Genomic DNA, 23299 nt, shown 5'->3' with positions numbered 1-23299 from the left:
ACCTGTAAAGCGAGCCATCACACCTGAGCTATATAATTGGACCTGATTTGACCTCTTCACATCATCTTTTCTGATTTGTGGCTTTAAATGGGAATGTCAGAGCCATTGTATCTGATCCTTTTTATTTGTTGTAAACTCCATTATTAACAGCTTCAACTTATAAGCAGTTGAACCTACCTTGTAATTCAGTTTCAACCAGACAGATGAATAAGTTAGTAAAAAGACAAACTAAACACTGTGTTTACATTCAAATTTTGTTAGAATTTGGATTTTAGAGTTAAAAGTACCACTCATGTAGTAAAGACCCAGCTCAGTGTTGCATATATGATCAGCTGATGATGAAAACAGCAATTCTAAGTAAGTGCTTAGGATCTCACTTCAAAATTTCTGCTTATCACTGAAAGAATTATTTTGTGCTTTGTAAAACAATGAATAGTGAAAGAGTAAATGTGTAGTAGATATAAATGAAAACTGTCAGGTTCAAGTTCACACATCCCCTGCACATGAGGTTTAACAACTCAGTATTCTGTACTATCGTGCTATGATTTGTTGCTTGTGTTTTAACTTCAGTATGAACTGAAAGCAAAAATATCCTTGGAAAAAGTCATTCAGCATGTTCATTTTCTATAGTAGTTACAGGACAATCTTGAACTGGTGAAATTGCCACAGTGGTTCAGCATTCTCTGTAAGAATACAAATGAGATTTTCTGTTTAGTTCAGCCTCCCCTGGCCTATGTACCCCCCAACACTCACCACCCGTAACAAATCTCCTGCCAAGATTAAGTCAATACTTGAGAATCCAGCTATCAAAGGTAACAAAATCCATCTATCAGCATCTCAGGTTTTCATTAAATTGCTGAAACAAAATGTTCTTTATAGCCAAGAAGTTGTAGTTTAATATCTTGGAAAGTGAAGTTTGTGATGATAAAGCTGAAGCAAGCTAAAACAAGTTAGCATCTAGGCGAAGCTAAGCTAACAGACATAGGCTGTGCCCTATACAGGGGTCACACCATTTTGTCGGAGTGTCTGAATGTCCAGAGAGAAAAAAGTAGGGCACTCAAAATTACCCACAATGCATATTGAAAAGTAGGGAGCATCGATGGTCACTAGACGGGTCAATACAGACCACAATGCATTGCGAGCAGAAGCTCAACATGGCGCAAGGAGGTGAAGAAATTGAGCTGCGTGAAATTACCTATAAGCAAACAAACAAAGAATAAAATACAACATAAGGAATAAAAATAAAAATATTTACACACAACTTTGGACTGGATTTGTAATGACATCTTGACGCGAGTTGTGGTTGCCGTGGTGACAGCGGTAGTCACATGGTTTGTGGGGAGGTAAAAATAGGCAGCTTCGTGTACGAATCGCCAAGAGAATGAAGTGTGCTATGTAGTGCAGTAGTGAACAAGGGGTTAGGGAGTAGGGTGGCCATTCGGACACAGCCATAGACTAAGCTTTGAATTTAACATTGAGGTAAAAATTGCAAATATGTTTTTTCAAAAACAGTAAATGAAGATTTCCAAAAAAGTATCAAATTATCCTGTTTTTAACAGACCCAGATGGCATGTAATTGTTAGGTTTGCTTAATCAGTGGTAGGGGAAATATCCAGTTGCTTCACACATTAAGAATTTGAACTACTGTAAAGCTCCTCCAAGTTTTGTTGACTAATTTTTCACAGAAAAATGACACTTGTCTTCTATATCGTCTTCTCGCTCTGCATCCCATCCTCCACTGGCTAATGGGAAGGGAAGGGAAAACAAAGAATTAGTCACAAAGAAACAAATGTTTGGTTGCACTTGTCAAATGTGACAATTGTTACTTTTTTATTTCTTTCTTTCCTTCTTGATTGTTTACAAATGAGAAAGTAAAATAAGAAATGTGCAAAAGGTTCTTCTGCATCACCAAAATATAATTATTGGATCAAAATATGTTACATATATTCCTAACACCCAGAATAGAAACCTGATCAAATTTATCTTTTTTTATAAGAAGTCTTGGTATGGGGACCTGTGTATACTTGGATGCTGCCTTTCCCTTGATGAGGTTATGCACATTGACCCCTGAATAGGATGTTTCACAACTGAGTATTATCAAGAAATGAACATACACTCCAACCTCCATGTTTTCTTTTTTTATTTCAAAACATTTGCAGACCCTGGTCACTGATGAATACAGTTTTTTTTAATGCTGATACAGTGTTATGTATTTACACTGCAAAGCAGTTCAAGTCTGCTAAAAAAAAGTTACCCTTTTCTGGATTAAAATAAAAATTCACATTGAAACTGCTAAACACCAAAATATGTCTGAAATTATGACTGAAAAAGAACCAATTCAGACTGTTAACCCACAGTAACTTTGAAAGCATATCGGGACTGCTGCTCTGTACTGAGACTATATTTTTAAAAGCACAGTGCCACCTGACAAAAACATCATGAGCACATGTTTAAGACGATGTCTGTGCTTTCGTTCCAGCTGTATTTACATGTACAATGATCACTTATAGAGAAAGTGACAGAATGTCTCAAATGTTTTCTCACTTAGTGCACAACCAATTAACATTTCAAAAGAACTGTACTGGGTACATGCAAGCAGGTTACTGGTGTTACAGTTGCTTCTCCCGGCCACCAACTAAAAAAAAGTGCAAGCAAGTGTGGTCTAAAAAGCTGATAAATTGAGCAGCAAAATCATCAAGATGGCAACATAATTTTACTATTTATTGCTGTAGTTTTCCCAATCTTAGCAGTCTGACTGACAAACACAGGATTTGTTCGGACTTTTCATCATAGATGTTTGTTTGTTTGTTTATTTGATTGTTTACCAACATTGATGGAGTTGAAACAAATACTGAAACCAGTACAGAGCTTGCTGTCAGTCAACAGTCTCAGTGGTGGCTTCAGTAAGATTGGTATATTTGTGTAACTGTTTGAAGGAGCTCCTGTGAAGACTTGAAGCCTGACACCAAGCCTCTCTATTTCTATCTCTGTAACATGCTGTAAAAGAAAAAAAAATACTGAGTCTAACTATCACTGTTATGTAATACTACAGCTCTGTTCTTTCTCACTTCTCTGTGCATTTTCCATAATGCTGTGATGAGTAGCAACCTACATTGTTAGTAAATGAGTCTCTTTTTTGCCCTTTTTCCTAGTAAAAACTGTGACAATACAAAAACAGTAAGGAAGAGCAAACACAGAAAAAAGGTTAGATAATATCCTTATAAAGGTTTTATATATATTATCATGATGGACAACAAGGACGTGTGCTAAGAAAGCTTCAGAAGTTATTGAAAATCCATTTAACGTCCATATAATTTATTCCACCGCTGTTAGTAGCATTTACATTGATGCTAACACTGAATTAGAAGGTCATCAGTGAACCCATTTACAGATTGTCTTCTTTCCTCTTTTAAAAAAATCATGGCCACTGACACCATTAAACTTGAAATGCCGTAAGCAAAAGTGGCTTTTCAGATTCATATTTGATGAATGCAGATGCATGCCTGGGCCTGTCATGACTGATTATTTTAAAAGCAAAATAAGTACAAAGAAGCAAAGAGAAATCCAAATTCACCACAGACCTTAAATATGAGATTATTGTAGTTAAATACAAGAACGTGTAATGTTTTTCTGAAGCCTATATGTTTTGAACTGGTTTATGACTGTACTAGGTAAAAGAGTTGTAAATGAGTAAATAAAAACAAGGATACACTAATAAAATTCAGAGTAGTATTCTTGCAATGAACAGTTGTGAAGCTCATGATGTTTGTATTTTAGTAGTAACATCCTTTTGAATATTTTTAAAGTTATTTGAGTGGTTGGTTTGTTATATTGGACTCTATTTCACAGGTTACTCTTCATGTCAACATCTAAGTTCAAAGTAAAAATAAACACCACTCTTTTGACAGTATAAAGTCACTTTAAGAATGAGCCATTCTTGCATCTGACTGAAGATTTCTAGTATAGTAAAAAATGAAACTTGTTACATTTTTCCATTCATGCATGTAAAGATCAGTTTTTCACAGTGAAAGAATGGAGCCCATTGATGACTGTCAGTGGAAGTTAGTTCATCAGAGCTGGGGTCAGGGCTGACTCTAGCCCTGTCGTTGTTTCTCTGGAGTCTAAACATCACTAGTAAGGAGATGAGTCTGACCTCACTGTTGGTGTCACACTCGGAGAGCTCTGAGGCTCTCTGACTGCTGGGCATCCAACAGGGGATATCTCAGACATTTGACAAATTGTTTCTAGTTTTGCTTCTTATTCTGGAAAGATAGTCTTCTCTAATATGACATACATCACTGACGACTCTTAAAGGTCCCATATTATACACTGCTAAAGGGAACACTAAAATAGCACATCCTAGATCTGAATTAATGAAATATTCTTATTAAACACTTTGTTGTTTACATAGTTTAATGTGCTTACAACAAAATCAGACAAAAATTATGAAAATCAAATTTATTAACCCATGGAGGTCTGGATTTGGAGTCACACTCAAAATTAAAATGGAAAAACACACTACAGGCTGATCCAACTTTGATTTAATGTCCTTAAAACAAGTCAAAATGAGGCTCAGTAGTGTGTGTGGCTTTCACTTGCCTATATGACCTCCCTACAATGCCTGGACATGCTCCTGATAAGCTGGCGGATGATCTCCTGAGAGATCTCCTCCCAGATCTGGACTAAAGCATCCACCAACTCCTGGACAGTCTGTGGTGCAACATGGTAGATAGAGTGGGACATGATGTCCCACTTGTGCTCAATTGGATTCAGGTCTGGGGAACGGGACGGCCAGTCCATAGCATCAATGTCTTCATCTTGCAGGAACTGCTGACACACTCCAGCCACATGAGGTCTAGCATTGTCTTGCATTGGGAGGAACCCAGGGCCAACTTCTCCAGCATATGGTCTCACGAGGGGTCTGAGGATCTCATCTTGGTACCTAGTGGCAGTCAGCCATGCTACCTCTGGTGAGCACATGGAGGGCTGTGCAGCTCCCCAAAGAAATGCCACCCCACACCACTACTGACCCACTGCCAAACTGGTCATGTTGGAGGATGTTGCAGGCAGCAGAACGTTTTCCACGGCGTCTCCAGACTCATGTCTGTCACATGGTAGCAGTCCTGCTGCTGGGTTGTTGCCCTCCTACGGCCTCCTCCACGTCTCCTGATGTACTGGCCTGTCTCCTGGTAGCGCCTCCATGCTCTGGACACCACGCTGACAGACACAGCAAACCTTCTTGCAACAGCTCGTCTTGATGTGCCATCCTGGATGACCTGCACAACCTGAGCCACTTGTGTGGGTTGTAGACTCGATCTCATGCTACCACTAGAGTGAAAGCACCGCGTGCACGTAAAACATCAGCCAGAAGGCATAGAAGTGGTCTGTAGTCACCACCTGCAGAACCACTTCTTTATTGGGGGCGTCTTGCTAATTGCCTATAATTTCCACCTGTTGTCTATTCCATTTGCACAACAGCAGTGAAATTGATTGTCAATCAGTGTTGCTTCCTAAGTGGACAGTTTGATTTAACAGAAGTGTGACTGTCTTGGGTTTCATTGTGTTGTTTAAGTGTTCCCTTTATTTTTTTTTTGAGCAGTGTACATTTTTTCAACAATTTCATAAGGGTGTCAGAGGTCCAACAACATTGTTTTCAAAGTGTATCACCCCAAATTCAGCCTTGGTCCTTAATTTCAGCCATGTTAAATGTTCATGAGTGGTGCCTGTCCATGCCCACTCCAAGCCCCTCTCTGGGAGAGGATCTGGCTTTTGCTGGCACCCACTCTGTGCTAGGCTCAGCTAGATGTCAGTATGCACTACAGGGGGTTGTGGTTATTTCCTTTTGTAAGGTCACAAAGGAAAAAAATCTCTGATTCACCTGTTTGAGCATACATTTGCTAAAAAGTGGAGCAAACAAGTGAGAGATGTGACAGAATTTTCTCATAATTGAGTCTCATACACAGGCTATGAGGACACATATGACTTTTAGTAAACCTTTAGAAAGTGAATTTTGCATGTTATGGGACCTTTAACAACAATAAAACCTGGATTTCATCAGTCAAATGTAAAAATCTTTACAAGGATGTGGGCTTTCTTCTACAGAATAGCAATAGGGGAAGTGATTCTGTTCTTTGAGACATATTATAAACTGGTCAGCTGTATCATTGTACCACGGCAGCTGCTCTTCAAAACTATTGTTTGCACTGCATTCTAAAACTACATCTGTAGAGCTCTTTTGAGTATTTATCAGTTGTCTAATTGTTTGTTAGAATTACATAGCTGATCAGTTAATTTGGTAGGAAATTAGAAGTTTACCGTTTACAGTTAAATGAAACCAAGAAAGTGGATAATAAAAAACTCAGTTTTAATGAGGTTATGCCAGCAAACTCAGTTTATCAATTTTTTATTTCCTCCCAGTTAATTAATTTATGAAGCAACTCCAGTTCTAAATAATCTTTTTTTTTTTTGCACTTTGGTCTATCATGTATTAGGGCTGGACGATTAATCGAAATTTGATCGTGATTTCGATTTTGCCTTGTCACGATCATTAAAACACTGTAATCGAAGAAAAACGATTACTGTTGTGCATGTAAATTCCTGCGCTGTTAAGGCGCCATCAACACACCTCTGTCACGTGCAGCTGCAGCAAGCGTGCGAGATGTGTTGATTAATTGAGCGATTGACAACATGGCAGAAAGCCAGCCAGAACCCTTAGCAGAAAAGAAAGGTAGGACAACTTCTGTCATTTGGAGACATTTTGGCTTCAAATTGTCAGACGTGGAGCAGAAGGAGATTACTTGCAAAATTTGTCGCGCCGTCGTGTCTGCACCCCAAAGCAACACGACAAACTTATTCAACCATTTAAAGTTCAGCCATAAAGTGGTCTACGAAAAAGTCCTGAAGGAACAAAAGACCCCACAAAGCGCGTCAACTTCAGCCACCAGAACACAGTCTTCCATTGAGAACACGCTTTACAATGCCACTCCATATCCCACCGGATCCCGGCGACATCAAGAGATAACGGAGGCTGTGACATTTATGCTAGCTAAAGACATGTGCCCCATCAGTACAGTTAGCAACCCAGGCTTTAAGACACTGGTTAAGACTTTGGACAAGCGTTACGTGTTGCCATCACGTAAACACTTCAGCAGAGTTGCATTGCCTGCTTTGTACGATAAATGTCGCGCTGAAGTGGAAAAAGATGTCTCCACTGCCGAGTATTTTGCCACCACAACGGATTTGTGGTCAAGCCGCTCTATGGAGCCGTACATTTCCCTCACCGTGCATTACATTGATGCAGATTTTGCCATGAAGACAAAATGTCTCCAGACAGCATTTTTCCCTGATGACCATACAGGGATTAATATTGCTGATGGTTTGAAGCAAGCTATGGCGGCATGGAATTTGGAGGAGGATAAGCTTGTGTGCATTACAACTGACAATGCCTCAAACGTCAAGCTGGCAGCTGAACTCAATGGATGGATAAGGCTGCAGTGCTTCGGGCACAGACTTCACTTGGCCATAGGTGAGAAATGTTCTTTCTTCCTGTCTGTGTGACATATGCGATGATGTTATTTATTAAATGATACATTAGAATACGGTATTACTGTCACAAAAGTAGGGATAGGCCCATATTACTATAGTGGAAGTCACCTAAATATTTTACTTCAAGTAGTAAATTAACCATTGTGTTATGTTCGTTTCTAAGGTAGATCAATTATGTTACGGGGTCTATTTGATCCAGGGCCTTATAGCTTTCCAAAATGTTCAGAAACCAAAAATATTCCAGTAAACATATGTCGTTATTAACTATTAATATCCCATTCAATCAATATTTAGTGGATCGATGTTCTTTACCTCTCACAGTTCAAGGTTCAATGAGTATAATTTGTTTTTTTTAAAAAGAAATTCATGTTCAAAATGTGTTTATATACACTTTTAATACTTAAAGATAAAACAATACTTTGACATGACAAATGTTTTTTAGAAATTATTTTATATTTGGATTTTTTTAAATCAAGTTTTGTTGTTAAATTAATATGATACACATCTTCTGTATAGCATCCCAATGAGATATAAGAATTTGTTTTAAAAGAAACTTTATTTAACCACTCTTTTTATTAATTAGAAATTCACAAAAATCAAAACAAAACTAAAGATATTATATATATTATATAATATATATATTATATTAAATATATTATATTATATTACACACACACATACACACACACACACACATATATATATATATATATATATATATATATTTTATAAAAAAAATTTTTTGTCATTCCAGAGAATGCAATGAAGGACAGCAGGATTGAACGTGCGATGGGGGTCTGTAAAAAAGTGGTCAGCACCTTCTCCTACAGCTGGAAAAAAAAGAAGGAGCTAATACAGGCCCAGAGGGAACTGAAGCTGCCTGAGCACTCCTTGAAGACAGAGTGTCCCACCAGATGGGGATCCCGACAAGCCATGATCAACAGGGTCCTTGAGCAGCAGAAGGCAATCGCCCAGGTCCTCTCCAGTGACCGCAAAACCAGACATCTGACCCCAAGATGGCAGGACATTGAGGTACTAGAGGCTGTCAACAACTCACTAAGCCCTCTAGTTGAGTTTACGGATGCGCTCTCTGGGGAACAGTATGTGAGTGTATCACTTGTAAAGCCAACTCTCCACCTCTTCCACACATCCATACTAGCAGTCAAAGAGAATGACACAGACCTCTCCAAGTGCATTAAGCAGAAGATCATGGGTTACCTCAAAGAGAAATATGATGACTCGAAAACACAAGAGCTCCTCGACATGGCGTCTGCAGTGGACCCAAGGTTTAAGCTGAAATATGTGGCTGAAGAGAGTCGTGAAGCAATTGAAGCCAGACTGACATCTGAAATGAAGACTGTCATGGTAATACTACTACTACTACTGATACTACAACTAAAAAACAATAATAAAAATTGTTTTTACTATTTTAGCAATTGAAATGAATGTATTGAAAATACATATCTTACAGTAAACTCAATAACATCATGTAAACTTAAAATGCTGAGTAATACAATTATGTGTAACTACCATACTTCAGTTGAAATATAAATTCATATTGTCTTCTATTTATTTCCCCATCTTCAAGGAGAGGACCCCTACTGAGCCAATGATGACACCAGCTGCTGACACTGATGCTGCAACCGGGGGAGCACAGAAGAAGAAGAGGGGCTTGGGCAGCTTCTTCAAAACCACAGAAGACACGGTTCCAGGACCATCTCCTCATCAACCAGACCAGGCCATAGTTTTGGAGCTTCAGGCCTACCTCCAGGCAAGGCCCCTTGATGCTGAGGCTGACCCACTTGAGTGGTGGAAATCATCACAGCCATACTACCCACGGCTCTCCAAACTGGCTAGGAAATACCTGTGCATCCCTGCCACAAGTGCTGCATCAGAACGGGTTTTTAGCACAGGTGGAAATGTTGTCACCTGCCTACGTTCATCACTGAAGCCAGACCAAGTGAACAGACTGGTGTTCCTAGCCAAAAACCTCAGTTTGTAGTAAGTGAACCACAGGGAGTATAGACTGGGTATTCATTTTTTTATTGCTAATATTCTTTTAATATTATTTTACTCCTTGTTTTAATTTATAGCCGGATGTTTGTTCCAAAAGTTATTGAGGTGGATTTCTTTTTGGTGGTTCAATAAACACTTTTTTAAAATCAGTGAATAATTGTGTATAATAATCGTGATTTCAATATCTATCAAAATAATCGTGATTATTATTTTTTCTATAATCGTCCAGCCCTATCATGTATTTAAAAAAAAACAGAGATTCATTGTCTGTATATATGTGCCCTTTGCACACTAGTAAAAAAAAGGGGTGGGGGGGTTAGGCTGAATTACTATTCCCTACAAGGCAGACACACTTTTGCAGTTGTCCATTTAATCAGCGTGTGCAAGATCAACTAATAGCTGATAGTCTATGTTTCATAACGGAAGAAAAACCTCCAGGTAGAAGATCATGTTGAGGCCCCTGAGTCAGTATAGTAGGTGTAGATTTGGGGCATCATGGCTCATAACTTGTTTTATATAAGCAAACGCTTTTAATTTAAGCCATAAAATCCAGAGCAAAGAGTTAGTGAATATTCTCAAGTTAACCATAACAGTTTGACCTGGTCACTGTTTTCCTGGAATCTTATTAAGGCTGTGTTTCTGATAAATCAGGAGCCAATAATATTTGAAGTAGAACACTGTACCGCCTGAGGAGAAAAAAACCTTACCCTTAGTCCACCTTAATTGTAGTTTCATTTGAGAAATTGCATAATAGTGTAAGTATGACAGAACATGGTCTTCAGTTTCAGTCAAATCTAAACTTAGCAAAACCTGTAATTTTTCAGTGAAAAAATAAGAAGATGCTAAAAATTCCCACTCCATCTAGATGTTCCTTAACTAAGCACTTAATATTCATTGAGTTTAAAGCTGTTCCAACAAACAGGAATACATCATTGTGGCTTTATCAAATACTTGTGGTCTTTTAATTGTGATGATATAACAATAATTTTATTATTCAGTAAACTTGAATTAGTCAGCCTATCAGATCCCTCCATGGTGGGGAATAGCATGAGTTAACAGCACCACTCATGGTACAGCAGAGAGTGTGTTAAGAGCTCACTGAGCTTCAGAAACATCATTTCCACCAGGGGACCTCCATTCCTGTGATTTAAACTCCCAGACACCTTCACTTGCATCTCATCCTGATCCACCGAGGTGAATACAAAGCAGCTTTTTGCTAGTGTGCTGTGGTTGTATAGTAAACTGCAAGTGAGCTGATTTATCATGTTGTAGTCTTTACGTGAGGGATTTGTTTGTCCTGTCTGACAAATTTCCCTTCTAAATTTATTGAAGGGAATTATTTACATTTATTGTCTTGAAAATAATTATAAAACGACTGGAAGAAAACTGATGGGAGAGAATCAGTGTGTCATTATCAATGCAGGTGCAGGGATCAGCAATGCTCAGTAAAAACATGTTTATTGTGAGGTGTTTGTGGGCTGGATGTGCCATGAGGGATGTGAGCTTGCATACTGGAAAGTCTAAGGAAAAAGTTCTGTTTACTGTAATTCTCTGAATATAGTAATGTTACAAAAGGTTAAAGAAAGATTAAACATTTTCAACATTTTTCTCCTGTCCAAAGCATTAATGTTGTTCAGTCTGAAACATATCAGGAGATGCTGGGCAGCTTGAGGTACAAGTTGTTTAGGTCCCTGTCTTTTTTTCTAACACCACTATGAGAATAACATTTGTCGTTTTAAGTCAAACCCTCTAAGAGGACAAGTTGACTAAAAAATGCCCCTACAGCTTAACAAGTCATTGGATCTCCTTAGTGTAGAAGCAGTTTGTCGTCTAAGTCCTTGTCTGCTTCTGAGTTTTATTGAAACTCGGTATTGTGGCCTGCAAGAGTTGAAACGGCTGCATGTGTAGAAGTCTTAGAATTGCTGTTAGAGTACGTTTTAGCATATGCCATTGTGCCCTGCCCTAGTCACAGATGAGTTACAACTTCCATCAACCATCTGGCGTGTCATCCCATTGCTTTTTTCTAAAGTCAGGGACACAATAACCCATCTTTATTGTCTGGGGTCAACCTCTCTGTATAAAGTCGTCTTTCTACAAAGTAAAACACTAATCATTAACCACAACAGGGGATCAGCCTAAGGGCATTTGGGCCAGCAAGAAAAGTACTGATGATGGTGCAACTTTAATAGAATTAGAAACCCAAAAGTTGAATGAAAACCTTCTTCTCACTTCTTATGTGCAGCTTTCAGAATTACACCAAATATATTGAGTTTCTTTTAATTTTTTTTTTCTGTTTCACCACACAAAAGACAAACTCCGGTTTATGCTTCATTGTCCAACGATAAATTCAAACACTGCAGAATTCAGTAATTGTATCTTCTTATTAATGTGGTCATAACAGGGATGGTGCAGCCGTAATTTCCAGTAATAGTAGAAGTAATACAACTATAACAGAGTTTTGGCTGAGAATTTACTATTCAAGTCTGACTATCAGGAAATCAATAGATTGATTTCAGTATCAGGAGTATTGTAGAAGTAAACGTGACTTGCATTTTATTCACTGACTTTGCAGGTAGCAGTTTCCCATGAGACAGAGTGATAGCTCAAGAAGAAAACCTTGATTGAATTTTCTGACATAATATTCACGGACACTCAACAGACACTACGCTTCCAGTGACGAAGCAGAATTACAATCCCACCCTCTTGATTTACAGCCCTTTCCGGTGGCTCATTATCATCTCAAAAAGCTAAAGCAATCTAGGGATTCTGGCATTATTTTTCACAGTGAAGACAGGATCACAGTGTCATTGCACTAAAAATGTTAGGCCAGAGGAGACATTATGTTTTCATCTTTGGCTGTGAAACACATGAATCATATTTAACAGTTTAATTGCAGCTACCTAAACTTTGTTGTTATTTTTCTTTCCCTTTTTTCTAAAGGTACAACCCGCCTCCCTCGAGACGGCGAGATCCCAGGAGTGGATTACAACTTCCTGTCTGTTGAGGACTTTCTACAACTTGAGGAGAGTGGCACACTTCTGGAAATAGGAACGTATGAAGGTGAGGATGATGATAGTAATCATAGCTGGCACTTCATGTGACTCATGATAGGACAGGTGTCCTCATTCTCCACAGATCCAAAGACCGTTGCAGCCGTCAGATTGCATTTTTTCCTATATGCAGGCAGGCTGTAAGACCATGCACTCGGCTGATTTTGATTACACTGTGCATGATGGGGTTAGCTGCATCCAAGAGACAGCAGGTCTCTCCACATCTGCCCCTCTCTCTCTGATTAGGACAGTGTTGTGCAGGGCTAAGTCACATACTGACACAAACCTGTGTGTAAACATGTGTCCATATGTGTGGGAGAGCAGTTGTTTGTTGGGCTGTGTTATGCAGGACTAAGTCTGATTTAGGTCTGTGTGTATATGTGTGTATGTGCATGTGTGACTGCGTGCATGGGGCTCGGAGAGAATGTTACGACATTAATCTGCTTGGCACGGGCTCTACTGTGTGTTGGCACGTTTCTTCCTCTCACGCAGACAATGTCAAATACCTGTCCACAGGAGTTTTTGGCCATCCAGACAACACAAGGAAGAAAAGATCAAGTTTTAACAAAATATTGATTTTACTGGATGTAGGCGTTTGGATGAATACAATACATGTTGAATTATATGTAATACTCACAGTATTGTTTTTATTTGATGGTAGCCGTAGTTGAGAGACAAATAGCTATGGCCAAATCATCTTCTAAAGGTCAATTTTAACATTTTTAGAAAAACACTTCTTGACTGTCTAACTCCTTGTTAATCTTGGAACCCATTGGCTGCAGTATAAAACTAACTCCATCAGGCCTTTGGGTGCAGGTAGCAGATACAGCTCCTGCTCATTAAACTACCTTTATACAGTAACGCCTTGAAATATTCTCTGTCTTTGTTGTGACACTCGTATACATGTCGATGGATTTGATTACTACCTTAGGGAAAATCAAGTAATGCAATGCTGTCTGATTCTGAGAGAATTTTTTTCTTTGAAATAGCAGCTCTCAGCTTGCAAAAAACTCAATATACCAATAACACAACTTGTGCAGATATCCAGCCAGTCATAATATGTTTGTAAACGTAGGACTCAGAGCTGATCTGACCAGCTAATTCGATCTGATCCCTGCACCAGTGTAACCAGTAATGTTTCATGTGCTGTCCATGGTTTCAGTGTGGGTAGATTCTAAAAAGTTAGATCAGAAACACGTAATACCCAATGGCTTAGAGATTGTATTTGTGCAAATGTTGCCTACACTTTTTGCATGTATGTGTCCAAAGCCCTCTCAAATGGAATTAAGAACTGACTAAAAATCAAAAATTTTATAACTATCCAAAATTTGTGTCCCTCCCCTACAGATTCTATCCAAATGCTGATATGTTCTTATAGATATAATAGCCACACGTGAAGACCAGTCAGATCATTTTGATTATCAAACTGCTAGTTAGCTTAGCCTAGCATAAAGCCTGGAAACAAGGGGAAACAATTAGCTTCCTTCTTTCCAAATTTAGCAATAGCTGCAAGCTGTTGTGAGCCTTTGTCATTAGTTGGCTTGTTTGTTTTTAGCCTGATAAAACTGTTTCCCTATTTCTTTCAGTCTAACAAAACTACGCTAACTGGTTGTTTAAAATACATTGAATTAGTTGGCTTGTTTAAATTGCAAGTAAGCGAATAAGCATATTTTTAGTAGTCATTTAGCAGGGACTTGTGGAAGCTTCGTGCAAGTTTGTTTTTGTAAATTTAGATACCATAGCCCTTTTTTTTGCTGTTTCCTTTCATTATGCTAACTGATGGCTTCAGTTTGATAATGATTAGACAGAAAATTGAGCAGCTTCTAATTAAAGCTCTTGTCAAGAGAGTGAAAGATAAGTGAAACATAATTTAATAATGTCATACTATTGATGTCCCACAAGCGTACGGTGAAACACTTTAAACCTCTTGACCAATGTACAGACCAGGATAGGAATGAAGCTGCATCTGCTCATGAACTGAAGTTGCCTTTATAAAATATTACTAAAACAAGCTGGTTGTGTGCTGATTCATTGTTTTGGAAGTTATGCTTCTACAGTTCAGACAATACACCTCTACAACCTCAAATACAATCTTTTTTTTATTTCCTACCAGCTGCTTTTTTCCATGATTTGTAGTCTCACTGTGATCCAACATCATGTCTTTTACCCTCAGCATAAGATTAGGAGTAGATCCTCTCCCTGCTATTTCTCTGTCCTCCTGCACTCCTGCACTGCCTGTTTTTATCCCTGGCTCACTCTCTCTGTCTCCTTCTCTTTCCTTCTGTGTCTCTCTCAAGCATGCTAATGTCCTTCTTGTTGCCTAGGTAACTATTATGGGACCCCCAAGCCGCCAAGGCAGCCCATCATTGGGACCTTGACTCTCAGTGATGCAGGCTCCCATCAGACCACCCCAAAGCGCACCAAGTCCTACAATGACATGCAAAACGCCCGCATAGTGCCTGCTGACGACGACGATGACGACCAGGCCACGGAAATGAACAACAGTTTTACAGGTGAGGGCATCACTGCACCTCTCCATTGTTTTTTTGTTTTCTGCATGTGTTGTGTTCTCCATCTGTGCTGTGTTTGTTCTGTACTGGATGCCTGTTTTGGAGTCCTGTGTGTATATGTGTGAGTACAAGATTAGGAGTGCTGAAGGAGAGAGATGGTGTGTGTATGTTTATGATCCTCTCCTCGCTTGTTCAGTGATGGGTGTCTGACAGTTACATCATGCTTTTGTGATGCTGTTTTTTTTTCTCTGAGCCTCCTAACACTGCCATCTGCCTGTAAGGAGGGGGAAAGGTAGATTACAGTTCATACCAGTGAAATTCTGTTATATTAACTCCATGTAAAAGGCCTTGCTTATTTGTCTACCGGTATTTTATTTTATGTCTTTTTTCATGTAATTTCCCTTATGCAGTATTAGATTTTTCCTTATTGCCTCCTACATCTGTCTGCACAACAAGGGATTTTTTTAAATATAAATATGTTTTAAAATTGGAATATGTTTGACTATAAATTGAAAATATGTAAACCCCATTATGTTATTTGAAAAGCTGAATCTTTATGTATTTTTGTCATTTCTTAGAGATGCAGCCTGTGTCTGAGAGAGAGTGTTCTTTTTTTTCCCCTTGTTGCTTTGAATCTATGCTCTCTCTGTGTCCCCTTGCAAGGCTGCCAGTAGGCTGAATTTGCATTTGATCAACCCTGAAAGGCCCATGGAAGTAGTGGAGAATATTTGGCCAGAAGTGGGGAAGCAAGTGGTAATGGGGGTTGGGCTAGCTTAAGGAGAAAGAGGCTTATGGGTGGAGAGGTAAAATGGGTGGGGGTCAAACTGAGCTAAGAAAAAAACCCTTCTCATTACTTTTCAAGTGGGCTGGAAGCAAACCTGAAATATGGGGAAGTGCTAGGACTTTGATGCGGCTGAAGTTGTATGATATTTCTTGAAGAATATCCACAGTGAGCACCTCTGCTAATTCCATTTTGTCCTCCCTTGCATGTGTGAGGCATAAACTTTGTTTTTGTTCTTTTTTGTTGTCATTGTGTGTTGTGCTTGTTGTTACCCAGGATCCTTAGTGCGTAGTCTTTTCCCCTCTCCATTGTTGTGCACAGGTAACCCTAACGACCAGGACGAGAGCCGTGGCAGCATCCTCCGGCCGTACCCTGCACGTGACAATGCTCTATCCTGTGGTCTGAACAATGCAGCCACCTCCACAGCAGAAAGCGGCCAGCAGACACTCGCTGAACCGCAGGTCTCTCCAGAAGACCCGCTGGGGCCCCTGCCTGAAAACTGGGAGATGGCCTACACTGAAAACGGAGAACTGTACTTCATAGAGTATGTATCAGTCTGCACAGTCTTTGCTTTGCTTTATTGCTGTATTTATTGTTTTCAGTATTTTGGCTGTGCTATCATTCCCCTGGTTCGATCAGTGGCTTGTCTACCACAATAATATGGTTTTTAGGCCTCCTCAGCCAACCTGCCCAGCCCCCTGGTTGCCACTGCTTTCCTGTTAATCCCTGCATGTCCCGATCTCGAAAGGAGATCACATCCTGATCACCTGACTACCTCCACCTCTCTTTCCTCTCTGCAGCACGGCAAAGGCACACCAGCAGGACATGGCTGTGTATTTTCAGAGTTTGTATGTTCATTTCTGCTCTCACTGAATTACAGTATGTTCTTCTTAAACAGTAGAGGGGAAAAATCAGGTTGCTTGTTGTTGTCTTGCCTGTGCCACTCTGTTCTTTTTCATTTGTGTTTTTAGCAACCCCCCTGCCCTCTGTAAACTTGCTGACATGGTTTTTTTCCCCTTTCTAATTCTTATTGATGCATTTGTGAGCCCCTACTGTGCTTTGATATGACAATGACTGCCTGTGCTGAACTATTTTGTCATCCTGTTTGTTTTTTCTCAGCCACAACACAAAGACCACATCATGGCTGGACCCCCGGTGCAGAGACAAAGCTTCCAGGCCTTTGGAAGAGTGTGAGGATGATGGTAAGCCTCTTCACATCTTTTATAACTAAAACTGTTCATTCACTCTGTGTAGTGGTTTAGAAACAGTGCGAGTCCTCTGATATGGGACTCCTCATGATTCCATAGTTAATTTCTTGTTATGATTTTAGTGCTTTGATTTGGTTTTTGTTTTTTCATATGGAATGTGTCTTACATTTGTCTTGTTGTAAACACTATTGTCATGAAAAATGACATTATTCTTTGATAAACATACAGCCTTTTAATAAATTCCAAATGACACTTCATTCAGAATACAAATTGCAAAATTGCACCATCAAGTGGTGAAACTGCAAGCGACACAATTCCCTCCTAAATATCTGAGTTGTTTCAAATATTAGGTGCATCCTGTTAACCTGTTTCTAAGGACTGTCTGTTCCTCTTTTGCCTTTCACTGGACTGTCACTTCATTCCTTATTTGCTCTTGATTCTTCCATCTTTGACCCACCTTTCTTCTACTATCCATACTTTTTCTGTTCTTCATTTTGCTGTCTTTGTTTCATCCTGCTTTCAAATTGGAGAAGAAGGGATACATACAGAGGACCTAGAGTGTGATCTAGGTAAGATTTTTAAAGTTAAAGTTCTTTCTGGCAGGTTGAGATGGCAGCTATTTTAAATTAAACCATTCCTTAAAACATAACTGCTTATATACCTGCTTAAGCTGTCAATGTGGTTTTCGATTACAAGAAAAGAGAGCTGCAAAGAATGAGAGGAGTTTTAGATTCCCTTAAGTCTCTTAAGGATTCTGGTACAGCAGAGCAACATGCTGATGTTTGTATTTTGCTCTTGTCCTGCTGTGAGCAGAGGTGCTGTCATAGTTATTTGTACAAGAGCTGGTGGTAGTCATGAGCCCTCCTAGCAATATGACTGAAAAAAGGGTGAAAAATAAATGCTTAAGAGGCTTTAAGTTTTTGTGTAGAACCAAATGTAGGAAAGATTTTTTTCCACTGCAGTATTTTTTCCTTTGAAAAGACTAATCTTTGCTCCTGCTTGACTCCTTCAAAAATCTTTCAAGAGAGATCAATTCACCAAACAAACACTAAGGTTTGTCTTCCGATAAGACATTATGTGCAGGATTATGTTGGTGTAAAAGTCTTTCCAACTCTTTGTAATTTGCATTTCTATTACAGCCCAAAGCTTCAGAAAAATCACCAGGTGGATCAAAATTGTGAAACGATCTTTTTTCTCGTTTGTCTTTTGCTTGTAAATCAAGAATTTACAAGCAAATTTACAAGTATTTCCTTTTAATGGTTGTGCATGTGTCAATAAAATGTCTTTGGATGTTAATAACTAAAGATTTGGGCTAATTTATTCTTTTATTGGTATGATAAAAAATACACAGCTCCTTCATGATACGTTGCATGAAATAAAACTGTCTCTGAGTCACTCTGTGTTTCATAACTTTGAAAGTAGCATAAACATGTGTGCAATGGAACAAGAGCTCAGTCTCAAATAGGTCACTGGCTTCTCTGATGCAGTCGGTTGCTTGTAAATAATCTCCTATAAAAGTGTTTATAAAAAATAATGAAAGCCAAAGAGACAAGAATTGCAGATGACAACATGTAAACAATTTGAGGGATAGGTATGTGTGTTTATGCTTAACGCGTTCATTTATTTATTCTTTTTTTGTCATAATTGGCACAATAAAAGCGATAATTACAGGCACACTTGGGTGCTCTGAACCGGAATAAAACTGCTTAGTCTCCGGTACTTTTACTAAAGTAATAAAACAAAAATCATTTGCAGGATTACTTCAATGTGTGAGTTCTTGGCTGGCAGCGAGTGGCAGCTTTGTTTTGAAAAATACAATAAAAGAAAAGTTTTATTGTGTTTTGCTGTTGTAAAATGATCATTTAGTACATGTTACTGTTTTACTGACAAACTATGCAGAAAAACACAACCAGATTTGAGTTTGTGTCTAATGCTGTGCACCTTCTGTGTTTCAGAGCTGCCTCCAGGATGGGAGAGAATAGATGACCCTGTGTACGGGGTGTACTATGTAGAGTAAGTTAATCCCCTCATTGTAACATCATGCATAACACACAGACAAACAGGTCTACTTTCTCTTTTGGGAATAGCACAATTTAGAAACTTTTATACAATCTAACTTTCTTTTTCTTTCTAACATGCTTCTGTTTTCTCTATTTCCCTCATGACTGTGTGTCTCAGTCATATTAACAGAAAGACCCAGTATGAGAACCCAGTGTTGGAGGCGCGGCGTAGAAAAATCCTGGAGCAGCAGCCACAGCCGCAGCCTCCAGAAGGTGAGCGGTATATTCGAGGTTCGTTTCCTGCCCTGGCACGGCACCATTTCTTTCTTTCTTTATGTCTGTCAGCGTCCTGTCCTCTTAATTAGTTTTTATGTTGTTTGCTGGGGATTTGGCCAGACTTGCTTTTCTCTCTGCTTTGACTTGACTTCAGTTTCCATTTTTTTCAGAAACAAACTTTTTTGTTTTCTCAAACTTTGCTGCTTTTACTAATACAAAGCTGGCCCAAGCCCTGGTGTGATCTTGATGTTTAGGTTTTAATTTATGTGATTTATAACCATGAATACTGTATGCCATATTGTATTTGATCATTTAATTTGCATACCATTCATAAAATGAGAGATATTGACCTTAGATAATAGGTCAGAGGTGAGAGCTGAAGCTGAAATCTTAGGGGAGATGTGCAAAACTCTCAGTTTTAGATTCTATGCAACTTTCACTTCCAAAGGATTTCATCGCCATGAGATGTCATCACTATTCCTGCCATTAATCTACATTGCAATGGACTATAATCAAACTAAAGGAAAGTTGTAGTTTCAGCATACCTATAATACCACCAGGTTACCAAAATACACTCAGTTAAAAAATTGGACTCAAAATATAGTTCAAAGCTGAGTAACTAATTGCACTGAATAGGATATTGTGTATAAAGTTGTATAGGTAAACTGAATTTACATGATCACATGTACAAAAAGGCTAACAATAGTAGAAACTGATAATCAATCAGATGGAAAGGACTGTACATATAGTGTGTGCTTCAAGCTCTGTGTTTGGATGTTGCTGTTCAGTGTTTATATGTTTGTATCTATGTGGCATGTAAATACATGATTGTACTAAATGTGTTTAGATTACAGTGTGAATAATTGTACCCATGCAGAGTGGATAGAGGAGCATTCCTCTGCAGCCGCTCCACTAGCAAACTATGCTCCAAACCACCTGGAGACCTACAGGGACCCCCAAGTCCCACCAGCACTACCTCCCATCCCTGCAGGAGTCAAACGTAAATCTTTATGCTTTTAGACCTGTATATGCCATTCATTACAACTACTTGATTTTTCCATTAGGCATTATTTATATAAACTATTTATTTAAGAACTTTTTGTTAAACTTTTATGAGAAACCAAATTGCTTCTTTTTTATGCAACATTTGAATATTATCAATGTTACATGGAAGTGAGGAGAAAATGCGTGTTGTTGCTAGAGACATATCACACTGTCTGAGCTGCTCATTTATTTAGAAAAAACAAACAAGAAAACGATTTGTTCATTTAACGCTCTACAGGGGGAAAACCTTTCTTCACAAGAAACCCAGCAGAGCTGAAAGGAACCTTCATCAACACAAAGCTGAAGAAAAGTCGCAGAGGATTTGGCTTCACTGTGGTTGGAGGTGACGAGCCTGATGAGTTTTTACAAATCAAAAGTCTGGTGCTGGACGGGCCTGCAGCTGTGGATGGCAAGATGGAGACAGGTGCAGTACTTAACCAACATCCACAGAGGGCACTGTATTCATTCTTTAACACTGCATCTTTACCTCCCTTTAGATATCTTTAGCACAACACTGTGTATTAATAAACATATCAGCATAGCATTAATTTAATATTTTAACAGTAAAAATGAAGCATTACTAACAGTATTGTCTTTCATTATGCAGGTGATGTGATAGTTAGTGTCAATGACACCATTGTGCTGGGCTACACACATGCTCAGGTGGTAAAAATCTTCCAGTCCATCCCTATCGGCTCCATGGTGGACCTGGCTTTGTGTCGTGGTTACCCACTGCCCTTCGACCCCGATGACCCCAACACCAGCCTGGTGACCTCAGTGGCAATTTTGGACAAGGAACCGATTATCGTCAACGGGCAAGAGACGTTTGACTCGCCTGCTAACCAGGCTGGACCCATTAATGGCATGCGTGAGCCACGGTCACATAGCCCCTCGGCTGAGGTTGCATCTAATGGGTCCCACGGCTACTCTAGCGATGTGGTCACCCTGGCCTCTTCCATAGCCACCCAGCCCGAGCTGATCACCATTCACATGGAGAAGGGAGACAAAGGTTTTGGCTTTACTATCGCCGACAGCCTGACAGGAGGAGGCCAGAGGGTCAAGCAGATAGTAGACTATCCACGATGCCGTGGCTTAAAAGAGGGGGACATTCTGATGGAGGTCAACAAGAGGAATGTCCAGAATATGACTCACAACCAAGTGGTGGATCTGCTGAGCAAATGTCCCCGAGGGAGTGAGGTCACTATGCTGGTGCAAAGAGGTATGTGTTGTGCTTTGATTTGAGGTATTTTTCAGCAGGTGTGAATGAATGCCTACAGGAAGTGAAGTTTTGGCATAAAAAGGCTGTGAGATGACACACAACAGAATGTACTTCAGTCTGCTCAACAGACAACAGCTTTTAGCCTATCACTGGCACCCGGAGAGTGACATAATGAAATAGTTAGAGATAAAAGTGAGGAAAAGAGTGGGTGGCAGGTTGAAAATGCTCGGACTCGATGGGATGAAATGAGGTGAGGTACAGAGATGGCAGGATGAGATAAAATGGAAGTGGGTGAGCAGGTGAGTATGGGAAGAAGTGGGAGGATGGGGAAAGAGTCAAGATGGATGAATGATCGGGGGGGAGCAGCACATTAGGTCAGGGACTTGTATATCAGTCTTAATCATTTACTTTCTGAGGCTGCTCATGTGTTATATTGGCATGATATTTTCACACCTAATTACTATCTGGAATAATTAAGTTGATGAAGGCCTCTGTGTATGAAACAGAAAATGACTGGATATTTACTACTGATTGATTTTGTTTCAGCTGACGGAGACTCTAATTGTTCTTTTGGTCTTTACTAATGTATTTATATATTAATCATACTCATCTTTTTTTTTGGGGGGGGGCTGGGGGTTTTGTTAGTCAGCCACCTTTCTACTGTTCATATTCTAACATGGTACATGTTTGGCTTGCAATGACCCAGAGAAGTATGCTTTTCTCACTGACATGTCAACAAAACTAATTGTCTGCCAGAGTGTAAACTCTCCACACAGATACAGAATGACATTTAAGGTCCCTCATTTGTGCCCAGTCCTTATTGTTACTAAATTCCCATTCATGTAGGCTGACCTAGATCTGTTTTACTGGCAGGTTGGGATTTGAACCCCACATCAATTATGTCCTCTAATGAGCTGACCTTGTGGACTGTCACTGGAATAACACTGCTGTATTGTGTTAAATGTCAGCATCATTATGGACTTGTGTGTGTCTGTGTGTGTGTGTGAGAGAGAGAGAGAAATGCTAAATAATACAGAGGCATTACAGAAGATAATATTCTAGCCAGTAGAGCACTGAAGGAAAGAGAGGGATTAAATAGAAGAGAAATGGGTTGGAGGCTTCAGGTGGTCTTCAAGGCTTTTAGAGTGACTGACAGCTCTGTAGATCATATCCATTAGCTTTGAAGCTGGCCTGTCATAACTGTGGGTTCAGGTGAGTGACCAGCTGATGAGAGACGGGAACTACACTCCCAGAAGTGGCCAGAAGAGGGTGATACTCATCAGTTATTGTTATTGGGATGTTTTGTATGGATGTGTTTGGTTTGTATTGTAGGAATATGGAATTTTTTGTCCAAGTTTTTATGAAGAAGTATTTAATTTTACAAAATTGGCCTAAATGTCTCAGACGTCTGTTAGACACAGTAAGTAGCAGCAATACATGAATTTTCCTGGAGTAAAATACATCTTAAATTGGGGTAAATTATTATTTAACTGAGAGCTCAACAATGATTAAGCAAAATTCAAGTCTGCGCTAGTTTTCATTGACAACTGGCAGACAAAGCAGCAGACTGATCCACGAACGTTCACTGCATAGCTTTTATAATTGGTGTGCAGGTAAAAATGCACGATTATTCCCCTCAAGCCTGTTTCC

The 23299-nt window shown here is 39.4% G+C and overlaps 2 protein-coding genes across 14 annotated transcripts in view; both read left to right on the top strand.

Moving 5' to 3' along the window:
* The window catches only part of LOC121652095 (membrane-associated guanylate kinase, WW and PDZ domain-containing protein 1-like), a 98528-nt gene that overhangs the window by 49766 nt on the left and 25463 nt on the right, over positions 1 to 23299 (top strand). For 3 of the 13 annotated variants that reach the window (XM_042004652.1, XM_042004649.1, XM_042004658.1), the window contains exons 3-13: positions 12502 to 12621; positions 14936 to 15124; positions 16224 to 16446; positions 16703 to 16750; positions 17022 to 17104; positions 17641 to 17679; positions 19066 to 19123; positions 19289 to 19401; positions 20264 to 20386; positions 20669 to 20854; positions 21038 to 21649. In XM_042004652.1, the coding sequence (XP_041860586.1) occupies positions 12502 to 12621; positions 14936 to 15124; positions 16224 to 16446; positions 16703 to 16750; positions 17022 to 17104; positions 17641 to 17679; positions 19066 to 19123; positions 19289 to 19401; positions 20264 to 20386; positions 20669 to 20854; positions 21038 to 21649 (1794 nt within the window). The remainder of the gene's footprint in view (positions 1 to 12501; positions 12622 to 14935; positions 15125 to 16223; positions 16447 to 16702; positions 16751 to 17021; positions 17105 to 17640; positions 17680 to 19065; positions 19124 to 19288; positions 19402 to 20263; positions 20387 to 20668; positions 20855 to 21037; positions 21650 to 23299) is intronic. The other 10 variants (XM_042004660.1, XM_042004655.1, XM_042004661.1 and 7 more) reach the window with 7 other exon arrangements.
* Positions 6495 to 9778, top strand: LOC121652097 (E3 SUMO-protein ligase ZBED1-like). The gene is made up of 3 exons (XM_042004663.1): positions 6495 to 7525; positions 8300 to 8910; positions 9134 to 9778. Exons 1-3 carry the CDS (start codon positions 6688 to 6690, stop codon positions 9545 to 9547), a joined length of 1863 nt encoding a protein of 620 aa, XP_041860597.1. The 5' UTR covers positions 6495 to 6687; the 3' UTR covers positions 9548 to 9778.

The sequence above is a fragment of the Melanotaenia boesemani genome, chromosome 13 (genome assembly GCF_017639745.1).
Source record: "Melanotaenia boesemani isolate fMelBoe1 chromosome 13, fMelBoe1.pri, whole genome shotgun sequence".
Classification (NCBI taxonomy): Eukaryota; Metazoa; Chordata; class Actinopteri; order Atheriniformes; family Melanotaeniidae; genus Melanotaenia; species Melanotaenia boesemani.
Note: the sequence above shows the minus strand (reverse complement) of the source record. Positions and strands in the feature narration are given on the sequence as shown.

Excerpts from the sequence above, each read along its gene's own strand:
- LOC121652097 (XM_042004663.1), top strand. The coding sequence starts at position 6,688 with ATGGCAGAAAGCCAGCCAGAACCCTTAGCAGAAAAGAAAGGTAGGACA. Across the intron at positions 7,526-8,299 it reads CAGACTTCACTTGGCCATAG|AGAATGCAATGAAGGACAGC; the intron begins GTGAGAAATGTT and ends TTGTCATTCCAG. Across the intron at positions 8,911-9,133 it reads CTGAAATGAAGACTGTCATG|GAGAGGACCCCTACTGAGCC; the intron begins GTAATACTACTA and ends CCCATCTTCAAG.